The following is a 14,643-nucleotide window of genomic DNA, read 5'->3' as shown; positions in this document are numbered from 1 at the left end:
TATTGTTTTGATCTCTAAAGATGTTTGTGAGATATTTTACAAAAAAGTGGGATTGTGTCTTTTATTATTACCAAAGCAACATCAAATTTTGCATCATGATTAAAGACCAGGCTCTTCAGGGGGGCTTTCTTTTCTGAATTTTCATCACACTACAATTTTTTTTACAAACTGTAATGTTTCAAAATAAATAAGTGAATAAACGTGAAAGCTTCTAAAACCAGACATTTGAAATTAACAGAGAAATGCTTTCAGTTGATCCTTTAAACAGATTTGTTATGATCTTTGATCCTTAAAGTTAAGAGGAAAACTGTATTGAATTGTCAATTGTTAGAAAACAAAGTGAAAAAAGAAACAAAAAAATAGATAAAAAGTTGTTGTTGACAATTGAAGTATAAAGTTCATGATTATATAATCACTTTAGTAACTTTATAATAAAAAAAAAAACAGACCATCATCACACTAATTACCAGTTATCATGTTTAATAGGATAATGAGTCTTTTTTAATTTTAGTACCTTGTAATTGCCAGTCTGAATTTGTATTTTTAATCAGGCATTCATGAGGACCTCCTGCTGTCTTTGTGCATGATTTATAAATGACTATCATGTTTTGTGTTACGGACCTATTATGAGCTAAATCTATACCTTAGAGCTCATGAGTGACCTTTCTAACTATAGCTTTAATGAGGGTCATGCTGTTTATTGTGGATTTGTGGGAAGACGTTAGTACTTTTAGATTAAATGATCGCATAAATCACAACACATTCTAGGTTAAAGAAGATGCAAATAATACTGCTGACCCACTCATAATTTGTAAATGTATAAAAAGGAAGTGTGTTATTTCATCACCCAAATGTGCCATTTTTAAGTCATAAAATTAAGATTTCTTGTAAAAACAAAGACAGTTTCCCTCATTACCTCCAGAACTTCTCTGATCCAGTCACCGAAAAGGATGTTTGTGAGGTCCGCTGTTGTCCTGTTGAGGAAACCTCCAAAGATGGAGCCATTTAATCATCAATCATAGTTATAATGTTTAACGCTGGATGTGTCAATACTTTATATGGTGTCTTGTGATTGTTTGTACATATTTACTACAGACAAAGATTTTCTAGCAGGGTCCTGATGAGTTACTGTAAAAAGAGGTTGCCTAAAAATAGAAAAAAGCACCTATCTAAATGACAAAGTCCCTATAAATGACTGGTCCATGCAGCAAGTTCTCAAGAAATCCAATGAGATATCAAAATCTAGAAACAAGAAGTTCCAAAAGAGCATTAAAAAAATGGAAAAATAAAATAAAAAAAGCCAACTCTGTCAATGACCTAAAATTGAATGTTATACAGCCCAATATCATTTTATAGGTAATGTTGATTTAGAGTTACAAAAAATAACAATGTAATAAGTGGAAAAAGTAATAATTCCCTTATATCTGGATCCTTGCTGCTAAGACACAACATTTTTGAAGAAGCTGATTTTGAGAAATGCTTTGAAAGGTGTGGAGCAAACAGTAAAATATCAAGAATATTCAAATACAAGGTTTTAAGGTTTGCAGAGCAACAAAGTGGCTTCTTCTTAAAACAAGATAATCCAAAAGAACAGAACTTTTTTTTATGCACATGTGCATCTAAAAAGGAATGAAAAAAGCAGACTGAGAGGAGATGTCATTATGTCTCATAATTTTAGACTTTCGGAAACCTTTAGAAACGTTGAGATTTCACCTAAGAAGTTAATATTACTGTTTGCAATATGCATTAAAACTATCATTTTATTGTGTAGTTCTTATAGACATGAGCTCAAAGATACAGATGTCTGTCTGGACATAGATCCATCATATCCTTTTTCCTATTACAAGAACAGAAATGAATGCTTTAAAATTTTGATGTTGTAGGTCAGGTATTTCTTCAGAAACAGCACTGGAATTAGCACTTTTTACGTAAATTAGCTTCAGTTTTGACCAAGAACCTGCGGGTCTCATGGAGCAGCTCAGGCATAACAATGTCTCTGATGGTACAAAAGGTCAAGGGGTGAAGACCAACCATCCAAATCCTTTTACCAGTGGAAATTACTGTCAATTTTTCTCCTGCTGAGCAGCACAGGTGTGTCTCGCCCAGCAGGCCATCGTGGCCGTAATAAACAGATTCACCTCTAATTAGATAAATGTTTGAAATAATTAGCAAATGACAGCAGGGGCAGCAGCGGACATGCAGAAGAGGAGCAAATGTTAGGAAAACGAAAGAAGCTAATTGAATGTCAGCAGGAAGCTGTGGCCAAATTGAACGGCGTGTAATGAGACGGGCAGCTGAAGGACGCTCCTCCCAAGGTGCTCTCAGGCTCAGGGAGGATATGAGGTTGGAAACTGGGGGGTGGGACTGCTATTGTTTCCATGGCATTGCCCTTAATGATGTCCTCATGTGACAAGATTATGTAACGTGCTCTACAGTAAAGTGTAGTTGCCTTATGCAGCCCGGGTGCTGTCAACGAGTTCAAATGCTGAGAGAGCTGTAAAAACAGGTTTAAGTTCATGTTTTTTTTCCTACATGTCTGCAAAAAGCGTGTATAATACTTTTTGAAGTCATGAACTCCTTTCTATCTACTTAGTACAAAAATAAAAGTTTTTATTATTTTTTCAAATATTTCTTTTAATTTTGTGCTGTTTTTTAAAATTGCATTTTGTGTTTGGATTATTCCTGTCACTAAAGATTTTCTGGCTTTGTCCAAAAGCCATAAAACGTCTTCTGCGAGTCACGAATGTTGCCTGGTGACATATGCCGAGTGTTTGCCCTATTGAACTTCCTGCTACAGTAAGTGCCCAGAGACTATTTGGTTTGTGGTTGTGTGTCTCTGTACAACACAAAGCACATGGTTAAAAACAAAGATGTTTCACTTCCTTCATCAACCCCCAAATACATTTAAAAGACATTAGAACATGAAGGAAGCAGCTCCAAATCATTTTTTTTCTGGTATATTTTGTTAGCAGTAACTTGGCCCTAAGTTAATGTTTTTCTTCCCTTCCATGGTAAATTCCCTCGTGTTTAGACATAACTCAGAGTCCTGTGTGGATTTAGCCACCCCCTCAAAATTACAGTACTAAGTGTCCCGGCTTAATTTATAGTTTATACTGTGACAGGAAATGGGTGTGACTACAGGAAGTCTTTAGACTTATCACAATGTCCCTGGGATTATGAGGAAAACTGACAAGTTTCCTACAAAGACCTGCAAGAATGGGGATCTTTGGGGCACTTTGCTATAAAATATGAAATAAAATAAGTTAAATAAAAGAATAAAAATGTTCCTGTCCTTCCACTTCACAATATTATTGGAGTGTTCAGAACAGTTCAATAAAAAAACGTTTCTCTTAATGGCCAACTTTTTCTAGTTTACTACCATTTTTAATAAGTTGAAAAAAACTATTTCAGTTTGCTTACAAAAATGTGTTATTATATTGTGTATTTGGGTTAAGTTAAATTTGAAAATGTTCTAATATGTTTTAGTAGTTAGGGTCTTTTTGACTGTTCGTAATGCTTTACAATTAGCGCAAATAATCTACCATCAAAACAGTTTTTTTTTTCTTTTTTTTAACGCTGGATGTCCGTTTTTTTTGTAACATTTTCGATTCTTAAATCTAAAATAAACCTGAAAATGTACAAAAAAATTCAACTTTGAACTGTAAATTGTCTTTTTTTACTGTAAAAATGAAGAGAAAACTGTTTTTACATTTATTTTACAATATCAAAAGTGTACAGACAAAATTAAAATGAATACATTAAAAAGCAAAGACAAAGTCAAAACAATGTAAAAAAAAAAAGTATAAAATAAGAAAAAAGCAACAACAAAAAATGGGCAAACTTCCACTAAGCTACAAAGTTCGTGTGTCACAATATTGAGACATTTATTACTATGTTGACTAACAATTTCAAAGCAAATAACCTTTTTAAACTCTCAGGCTATATTTTGAATAAAATATACTAAAGGCATGTAGCTGGCATTAATGTTAACAGCCGATTTGATTGACAAACGCACCACAGAGACTACTAAGGGTAAGGTACTGATATATTTGGTAATCTTTTCTTTTCAAACAAAGATTAGAGAAATTTACTCAAAAAGCACAATAACCCTGCATCAATGAGTGAGATTATTGAGAAGATTTGCATCTTTTAATAAAAATGTATGCATGCCGCTGGGAATTGGATAGCTGCATGTGTAAATAAACATTAATTTATCCAGCCAAAGACTTTCACTGCAGAAACATGTTTACTTCCTTTTGGAAATGATTAACTGATAACTGGAGGAATATAGACAGCGCTAACCATGCCATTAGTCTTTTCAACAGACATTTTTAGAAAGGCCAGATTTGGGATCAAAGTGTCGTGGATTAATTGATGCATTGATTGGCTGAGGCTCGCAGCACTTCAATTTGCGAGGAGAGGATTTCTGCAGGCTCAGTCACAGCTGACTTGACTGACCTGTTTATTGGAGCTATTTTTGGCCAAACTCGCAAAGAGGAATTTAAGATTAGCCAAGATTTATCAGCCAACATCATCATTTCTGTTTGCAAACTGATGGTTTGTGGTTTCAACGATGAACGATGATGCCATCGATTACAGCTCCATAGGGAAAAAACAAAAACATTATCTTTACTAAAATGTGTTTTTTTTTAATTAATCAAAAAATCTAATATAGAAATATGAGTGTATTTTTTGCATAAATGAAAAAAAGTCTTTCTTTTGAATAACCCTTGACAAAATAAGAATGATTCTCACATCAGGGAAACTACTGTCTCAAAATTTTATATGCGCTGTTTGTTTCTTGTGCGTGTTACTACATGGAACCACTTTCTGGAAATCAGCGACACCAAAGTTCATTAAATTTGGCCTTAGCAACATTTTCACTTGACATTGTGTCTCTTTGCGTCATTTCTCTATCATTTTCTCCTTTAACGGCCTAAATTCACTGCGCAAACAATTCTCAGCTCCTAAATGTCTTTTTATGTGAGCGACCATGTTTCAGCAGAACTGGAAACTTCCATTCCTGCTTGATTTACTTTTAAGTTTGACAAGATGTTTGTGGTGTTGACTTTGTAAAACTGAGAAAGGCTGAGGTCAGAGAGCAGCCAGCAGAGTTTTTCTTGGAGTCAGAGCTTGGTTTTATAGAAAGTTTGGAAGCTTTAGTTGATGAAATAATAAAACCTCCCTGCAAACATCAGTAAAAGAAAGAAAAAAAAATTAAATTGTTCTGATGAAGTCAGTCGGTCAGAATAATAGAGCTGCTGTTGGAAGGAAACACCCAAAAATGTGAGCACCAAGAACAGGATATTAACATTCTAGATTTTTATAAATAAATCCAGAATTTATTGATTTGTTTTTAGAAAACGTCTTTTACTTGGTAAACTGTTAAAATACGTTCACATTTAAAACAGCGTGTTCACTTTGTATTCACTGATACAGAAATCTTTCAAACATCATGCTAAAGTATTAATTTCATGTTAGATTAAAATGAAGATCTTATTAAATATTAAAACCTGAGAATTCTAATAATAAAGGGAAACAGAAAGGTTCACCTAACAGACTAAAACACACAAAAACTGACAACAAAGAACAAAATGCTGGGGAAAAAACGCGTGTTAAGGATGATGAGTTGTGCCAATGTGACAGAATACAGCCATAAAACAAGAAATGTAAAAAGAAGGGAAATTTACTGAGAACATGTTAAACCTTCTGAGATAAACTCAAAAAAGCTTCAAGACAAGTTGAGGAAGAAATTTTGTGGACAAAGGTTTGTAGATTAATACTTGAGAAGAGAACAGAAAAAGCGTAAAACCAAAACATGTGACAAGCTTTATTACCTTTAAAGACTTTTAAACCCTAACTTTAATTTTATAGAATCACAGTTATATGAATCCCAGTTTAGAAGAACAAAAAAGTTGTTCACTTTTCAGCACATCTCTTCAGGGTTGCCACAAGAGGTTTGACAGAGATTTCTATGCTGGATGCCCTTCCTGACACAACCCTGTATTTTATCCAGGATGGGGACCGGCACAGGGAGATCCAGACCTGGGCCCCTTTATGGCCACATAGTCAGGCAGTATAAGGCAACGGGTCTTGCCCAAGGACTCACACTGTATGAAGCTCATTGCAAGAATCAAGCCCTGATTTACCGTGTGCCAACTGAGCCATCCAGATGCTTTGGATGAAAAAAAAGTGTTAAATAAGGAAATATACAAAACCTTTTTTTTTTTTTACATAAACTTTTGTTCAGCGAAACAATAATGAAAAAAATTCAATCTCAAAACACCTGGGTTATTCATGTTTGGATGGTAACTTTAATAGCTTTTAACACAATTTGGGTTTTGTTTTGTTTTTTCCTGAGGTAAAATAGCCCCAAAACGTTAACCCCTTCTTGACTGCTGTGGGTTAAGCCAACTTATTTTTGTAACTGTAGTTTTATTTTAAGGAAAAAATTGAATTTTCAGATTTGTTTTTTTTCTACAGTCTAAAAGAAACAACTTCTTAATTTAAGAGCCAACCTTTAGTTTATTGATGATGTGTTTTTATTTACAAGCCAAATGTTATATTTTCTAAAATTTACTTTTTGGCCAGCAGAGTTACCCCCTCTCCTTTATTCTAATTGAATTTGATTTTGCAGAACAAAAAGTATATAATATATTGTATATATAACATACTATATATTTAATAACAAACATTAAAAAAAATGTTTTAAATAAATTATTTTTTGTGCCAAAAACGTGTTGCGGACGGATCGGGCCCCGCTGTCATGGTGTAACTGGCATTTGTGGAAGTAAAATCCAGAGGGAGGGGTCTGGTGGGGGCGGGAGGAGTGGTGCTGAATGAACAGCTCCCCACTCATAAAACAATCACAGCTCCTCTGCTCCGTCAGACCAGCAGAGCCATGAGCAAACCGAGCTGTGCGTCCCGCAGCGCCGCGCTGACTCTTCCCTTGCGCCCCTGACGCACGCCGGCACCACCATGAAGAGGCAGAACCTGCGGACCCTCGTCCTCATCCTCTGCACCTTGACCTACCTGATCGTTGGTGCCGCGATCTTCGATGCGCTGGAATCCAAGAAGGAGACGAGCCAGAGCAAAGATCTGCGCGCGCGCAAGGAGGACCTCCGCCACAGGTTCAACTTGTCCACGTCGGACTTCGAAAAACTGGAGAACGTGGTTCTGCTCTTGAAGCCGCACAAAGCCGGTCTGCAGTGGAACTTCGCAGGCTCCTTCTATTTCGCCATCACGGTGATCACGACCATAGGTAGGCAAGTTTTATGCAGACCTTTTTGGAAGTTCATGTGTACTTTGTTAATGGGCTGGAAGGTCATGCACTTTTAAAAAATATATATAAACCAGACTAACGCACAGAATTAACCAGAAAATGAGCTCTGGCAACAAAAGTTCTCAAATAATATCCAAAATATTAGTTGTTTGGTTGCAGCTGAAAAAATTTTAACTATTTTTACTCATAAATAGTCCTTAAATCATGCACTCCAGCTTAAAAAATGTTTTACAGGCAGAGTTCAGAAAAGAAAATATAAATTTTATTTAGTTCATTAGAGTCCTAAATCAGCTGCAGCCCAGAGCAAAATACACTGTGTTCTCTCAACTGAGTGAATAACTGAACATATTTTTTCTTTAGAATATTTAGCAAACTAATTGTTAAGGAAGTCTAACACGAAGAAAACATTATAGCCTGAAGAAACTGAAGAAAAGCTGAAACATTGTTTTCAACAGGCTCTCCAGGCCAGTGCAGTCAGTCCTAATCACAAGTCCTGACCTCAGTCTGCACCATCCACACAAGATTGTTCATTCAGTCTGACTGATCTCACCTCTTTCATTTCACAAAGCTTAATTTTTCTCAGCTTACTATTTTAATGTTCACGCTGTGCTCATTCAAATGCAATTGATTGCACAGTCGTTTCATAAAACCTGAAAGTATCACCAAGAGGAAGATCTTTAAATGATCTCAGGGCAACAGAATGATAATTAAATTATTTTTTAATGAGGAAATAATGATCCTAATGTTGCATCTCCCCTTATCTCCATCTCTCATCTGACCCTGTTGGATTTAGTGACTGCTGCGGTTGTCATTCATGACTTGTAACCTTATCAGACGCTAACAGCTATGTACACTAACCTAGCCTCCAGTTTCTGTAACCACTTTCTGTAACTGTAAGCCTCCAGGATGCCACAACACAAAGATTGACGTCTGAATTTGTCATAAAGATCTAATCACTTCTCCACTTCCTGCTGCTCCACCTGCCTCCCTGAAGTATACATCATGTGATCCCACAAGTCAGTTACATAAAGTTCATGTTGATTGAATATTGAGCTGCTCATGAAGGACATGATGCTGCTTCTGTCCTGCTAAAAATTCAAAGATAAAGAAAGGAGTGCTTTCAGGAAAGAAAAAAAGGAGGCAGATGGCAGGGTGTCCACTTACAAACATCAGTGGGAAGATTGAAGTGATGTGAGACACACCATGAGAGGATGTGAGGGAACTTTGAGCAAGACAAACACCCTGTAGGATGGGAGGGGGGTGCTGGTAGTTTGGGGCTGAGGGGGGCTTTGTGTCACAGCCATCCTCCCACGACATTTACCCGGCTCTCGGCTCCGTCGTCTCGTCATTGCTGCAGCATGATCATTTATGGTGAACAGAGGACAAATTCACATCGTAGCGTCCTAAAATAATCCACGTCTCATTTCCTTTGTTTGAGCTAATGTCACATTTGACATCTGACGAGGACGGGAACATGTCACGCTGGGGTATTTGTGGCAGTTGTGCTGTTTTTCATGGCAAGGTGGATGTAACTTTTAAATACATGTTGTCTCAGAAGGGAGGCAGCCATTGTGAAAGGAAGAATTTGATAAAACAGTTTGTTTACACAACATAAATGAAAGGGAGATGCCTCCCAAATCACATAAAAATTTGATACTCAGCAGACTGCAGAAAATATAATAAAATAATAGATAAAGCATTGCCTCAGTCCCGCATTTATTGTTTGAGTCGACCAAAAGTTAATTCATTTCCCATTTAAAGCATTATCTTTCATTCCCAAATCATTACACAGCATTTTTATTGTATTTTCATACAAATAAAACCATTGATTTTCATGTCCCCATTTTATTGAATTACTGCAACATGAGAATTATACTCCGGCTTCTGCACATCCTGGATCTTTTATTTTATTACTGAACAATCAGTCCCATCTGTTACAATTAACCAATTGCGTCAAATGATTCTTTTGTTAAGTGAAGTTAGACACTTTCTCTTTGAGAACAAACGTTTAAACAACTTCAGGATAAGAAAACCTGTCTTTTTCAGGAGTTAGGATAATGAAAATAGTCGTGAAAAACCAGAAGAACTGTATTCTCAGGAAGAAAAATGTGTATCTTATGATCAAATTGGTTCCCAATGGTTTGAATGTATACTTGGACAGATGTCATATCACCAGAATGACAAAGAAAGACGTGAACGAAAGATGTAAACTGATATTTGAAATCAAATTGTATTTGATAGAAACTCCCTGACCACATAGACATAAAACCCTCAAACATCCTGTTTGATGCCATTTGAAAAATGCGTTAAGTCAAAGAAATAAAGCCAGGTCATTTCAATAAGCAACCACTAGGTACCTTGTTAGGTTAATCAATATAGTCTCCATTCTCTATGATTTAAAGAGACCAAATTTACTGCAGAAAGAAATTCGACCAACTTTGATCACGTTTGTTGTTAGATTGAGTATCTGTTGGAACTATAATGGTGATTCATATTGGCAAATCTCATAATTTCATTTTATATTTGTAATTACCATGCTCCAACAGTTATCAGCTGTGTCTGTCTTATTAATTTCTCAAATTTTGGAAAAGCTAGGGGTTTAGCTGGGTCTTCGCCATGATGGCAACAACCTTGAATCTGAAATCTGTCTTCAAATTAGTCCAAGAGAAACCGTTATGTCCAAATTTGGCTTTAAAATTGTTGGTCAAATAATTTGAATGCTTATTAAAATGTAATTCAAACCCAGACAATCACAGTAACTTTACGTTTAATGTCTAGTTAAAAATTTATCTTTTTCAAATAGCACCCTTGTAATATAAATTTTCTTAAACAAACTGACTTAATTGAGTGTTTATTGCTTTTGATAGAGAACCTCTGCTGTATAACAATCCATTATCTGTAGAGAAGAGCAGAGACACTTAAGCTGTGTGAGTTGCTAAAATCCCAAGATGACATCCAGGCAGGGTTAAAGCCCGCTGGTGCAGAAACACTCCTCTTCAGAGGCTCTCCTCCAGCTATGATGCCACCAGCATCAGTTGTCCACATGGCGTCTAGAAAACGTGATGTATGGATGTGATGCTGAAGACAACACAGTTGAGTTCTTCAAATCCTCTGGGTCAGTACCATTTCTGTCTGTGCACTCACATTAAATAAATATATCTTCTTATTCATTTGCTGTTAGCATGACTCCATGTTCAGCTGTTATGTAATGAGAGCACATTCTGAATTGTTAATAGTAATTACTTACATTAGTATCCTCACTATTATGAAGTCAGCTTAAGAGGTTAGTGCAGTGAGCGGCTGAGAGCACACGGAGGAAAAGTCTCAGCAGCTGTTCCACCATAGAGTCATTATCCTCACAGATGGAGGCAGAAGCTTCAGCTCAGAACTTCAGACTGGAGGAACGGCATGCAGTGGCAGGAGAAAAGAGGCAGCATCACAAATTAATTTTGGGTTAAATCAAAGGGGTGCCTCTAAAGAGTCAAATTGATAAAGTTATGGTTTCTGGGAAATCCAAAATCATTTTAATCACATGGAAACAATTCCTTCCTTAATTGATGTTTTCTTTTTGTTAAACTTATTCTGCTTTAGCTGTCTGAATAATGAACTTTTATTTAAGTATTTTCACAGACTAACGTCATGTTTTTAAATCCTACTCCAATCATCCTTTAATCTGTTAAAACTATTCCCTGTGGTATTTTAATTATCAGTATGCTTTTCTAGCCAAAACTGATTTTTCATCAGAAATTTGCTTCTGAGTAAACGTGCGCTAATTTCTTGTCATTCTTTTGTTAAAACGCTGTCTCAGTAGCTAACAGCCCCTCACAACCCCAACCTAACATTGGTGGTGCAACAAATGTTGGAGCTCTCATCTGTACAGTTTTGAGCCAGATGCCAGCTCAGATGAGGAAGCATCCGTATAAAGCAGAGCTGATTGTAGTTTGTATACAACAACTTCAGGCTTTTTTTGCAGTTTTAATCTTAATTTTCATAAAAAATGTCCTCCATATATGCTTCAGTTATATACCAAGATAAACACAAAATAGAAGCTGCTTAGACCAACATTTTTGCTGTTGATACATTCCTGTTTAAGTTTTGGCCAGTTATTTTCTTTTTTCCTGTGAAAATAACATTTCCTATATGACACATAAACCCAGTAGTCACAGGACAAAGCTTGTTAGCACTATTTCCATTTTAGAAGAGGCTTGGAATTAGCAGTTATAGGACTTTGCCTCGGGGCTGTCCTTGAGAACTCAAACAGCTGAGAGGATGAAAAACTTTGATGAAGAAACATTTATGCAGAAACCTTTCAGTTCTGCAAAGAAGCAAACATGTATATGGACATTATTATACAGCATGGAGCCTATTATCACTGCAGCCATTTTTGTGTATTTTTATTAGTCCTTAATCCTTTTAAACATGGTGACATTTCCACATGATGACGCTTGTAAAACCTCTTAGACTGGTTCTGTGTTATTGCTGGTAAACGTGCGTCATGTTGTAGTTAAATGCACTCAAAAATTCTAAATGAAGATCTTATTTTGAAACCCGTTAAATTCATACTACTCATTCATATCAATGTGCCCACAGTCTGTGGTTTGTAATGTCCATTCGTAGAAAATTCTGGAAGAGTCCCAGCCTGAATGCATCTAGAAAAATGTGTTCTAATGCAGGTCAGCATTTATTAGAGCAAGGCTTTTAAATTTTCATTTTCTCTGATTGTGTGGCGTCAGAGTAAATGCATACATTTGTCATTGTTTTGTTTTGCAGTTGTGCAAAGTCAACATACTGGTTTTATACATTTCTGGTCTTTCATGGTCTTTACTCTCATTTTTCTTTAGAAATAATCTTTGTGAGGTGTTTTTTTTTAAATTAAATAATTTTTCTAGATATAAATTATTATTTTTCCATTTTTCATGATATTTACGTATTTGCATTAACTAGAAAAATGGCTGGCAGAAACCTTTCAAATCAAAAAAACCCCAAACCTATGTATGATGTAGAGGAAGAGCGAAGAGAGCAATCCATGCATGCATTTTTCAATTTTTTTTGTTTACCCTAATTTGAATAAAAACTGTAAAAATCTTTGTTTTTTATTGTAAATAAACTCAAAAACAGCTCATTGCTTGTAATTCAAAACACCCAGTATAGATGAAGCAATAAATATGAAACCCTTTCATTCGAGCTAAAGCTTTGACATCTCATTTTTTTTACATTTTATCATAAAACTATTACCATAAAAAACTTTTTTTTTAGCATGAAAAGTCAATATACAAACAAAAATTAAACAATCCCCTCCATAGTTTTAAATATTCCATGAAAAAAATTGTAGACATCCTTGAGGAAAATGAATTGAAATGAGTATTTGGCATATAAAAATATTTGGCAAACCTAATTGATGACTCCTCATGTTCATGCCACACATGGAAAAACCTAATTTGTAAAATTCAATTTCTTATGTTCTTTACAAAATGCCATTTTCTCTTCATTTGAAAAACTTTTTAGTATTGAGAAATGTTTTTGCCTAATGACTTGAAAAAAAAAATATTTGCAAAATTTAACAACTACTAAAAGTCCTCAAATTCCATTTTATGCTGTACTTTTGGGTGGGATGAGCTGATCTGGCAACTCAACAGACTGTGCTTTTATACACAAGGCAATAATGTGTTCCTGAATTTATCCCCAAATCCAGGGCTTTCAAAATCCAGGCCCAGAGGGCTGGTGTCCTTCAAGTTTTCCAACCAAGCTGCCATTGAAGCTCCTTATTAGCTAAACACACCTGATCCATGTAATCAGAAGCAAATAAGGCAGGAAGCCAGCCCTCACACGCCTAATCTGTTCACTATCCTGAACTGAACTGGATAAAATCACTTTTGTTTCTGTATCTTACTTTTGAAATATGTTGCTGAAAGAAATTACTTGCATTTATTTTCATCAGGTTGGTTAAATACAAACAAATATCAGAGTCTAAATTCCATGTATTTTTGTTAACCTGCTTGTTTGTTTGTTTAACATGTTATATTACTCATTTTTTTGTTGTTTTATTTTTTGCTGGACTCCCTTAGAGGATGTTTGTAATCTCCACATGATTTTTTTTTAATTTGAGTAAATTAAATAAATAACAGGGACAGACATAAAAACAAAAAGAAAATCTAATTATGTGATAAAAGCTTCCAGAAAAATTGATTTTTTTGCTTGTTTGAATCTCATTGCAGTCTACGTCGTCCATTTCACCATTGTGGCTCCGGGCTCTAAATTCACATTTATTCTCACTAAAATTTAAATGATTTACTTTACATTTAGATGAAATCTCAGCTCCTAAAGGCAACTTGAAAGCAAAGGAGCAATTCTGTCAAATGTGAAATTGAGAAGCTCAGTGCAAACAGTCTGAACGGAGGTGTGGAGGACCAAGTTCACGAACAACAGAAACCAAAAATAACACGTCGGACAGAAAACGGATTTAGCTTAATCAGATTTTGTTTCCCAAAATAGACAATCTTACCCCTCAAAAACATCCAAAAACAAGACAATGAAATGTTTTTCATGCAGTCCAGTTGCTTTGGCTTGTATGACTTTCCAAGTTCTTTATTAACACATGAACACTAGAAGTAAGATTATCAAATTGGAAGTTTGGACCATTACTGGCCTAAATGAGGAGATTATTATGGCAGAAATATACATGTAAAGCTATGTTCACACTGCCTTTGGCAACACCTGTGCAAACAATCACTTCCAATGAAATTCTATGAAAGCGTGTGTAAATGTCCATTTTGTGCTTCTGAGTTCATAACTCTCCCATTCACTCATTGCTGTACATGGCCACTGAACATCTTTTCAACGCACATTGAAAGTTGAAACACTTTGAAATTTGACCAACCAGGGACTCAGAATTGGTAGTAACATGGATGACGTCCCCTTTAATTTACACAAGTACCAACTGTTTGTAAATTGATAATGGAAGAGGAAATTAATACTTACAGTTTATTCCTGGCCTAGAATTATATGACACCAAATCTTTCATATATCGGAATGGAGCTGTGAAAGAAAATTCTTGAGCAAGACTCGCAAGATATTTACCACATCAATATTTCTCACCAAGCCTCTTCCAATGTAGGTGGCGAGTATGTGTTAGTAAAAGGTAGCAAAAGAATAATAAGAAGCCCCTCCCTGCTTGACCAGTGTGAAAACATATCCTAAACGCTCTAAACACACATTCTTGAACATAGCTTAAGACACAAAACCTGCACTAACTTTTCTATTTAGAGCTGTTCCATTATGAAGTGAGTTGAATACTCAATTAACTGAGAAACCTCACACTTAACATGACAGAAGTAAGGGATAATGGCCAATGAGGTGTCTAT

General features: G+C 35.6%; 1 protein-coding gene across 1 annotated transcript in view; it reads left to right on the top strand.

Moving 5' to 3' along the window:
* Positions 1-6,867: 6,867 nt before the first annotated feature.
* Positions 6,868-14,643, top strand: part of kcnk3 (potassium two pore domain channel subfamily K member 3) — a 32,973-nt gene continuing 25,197 nt past the window's right edge. The window contains exon 1 of the mRNA XM_004083438.4: positions 6,868-7,261. Coding sequence (XP_004083486.1) covers positions 6,979-7,261 — 283 coding nt within the window. The 5' untranslated portion in view covers positions 6,868-6,978. The remainder of the gene's footprint in view (positions 7,262-14,643) is intronic.

The sequence above is a fragment of the Oryzias latipes genome, chromosome 24 (assembly GCF_002234675.1).
Source record: "Oryzias latipes chromosome 24, ASM223467v1".
Classification (NCBI taxonomy): domain Eukaryota; kingdom Metazoa; phylum Chordata; class Actinopteri; order Beloniformes; family Adrianichthyidae; genus Oryzias; species Oryzias latipes.
The sequence above is the reverse complement of the archived record's forward strand: the minus strand, read 5'-3'. Positions and strand labels throughout refer to the sequence as shown.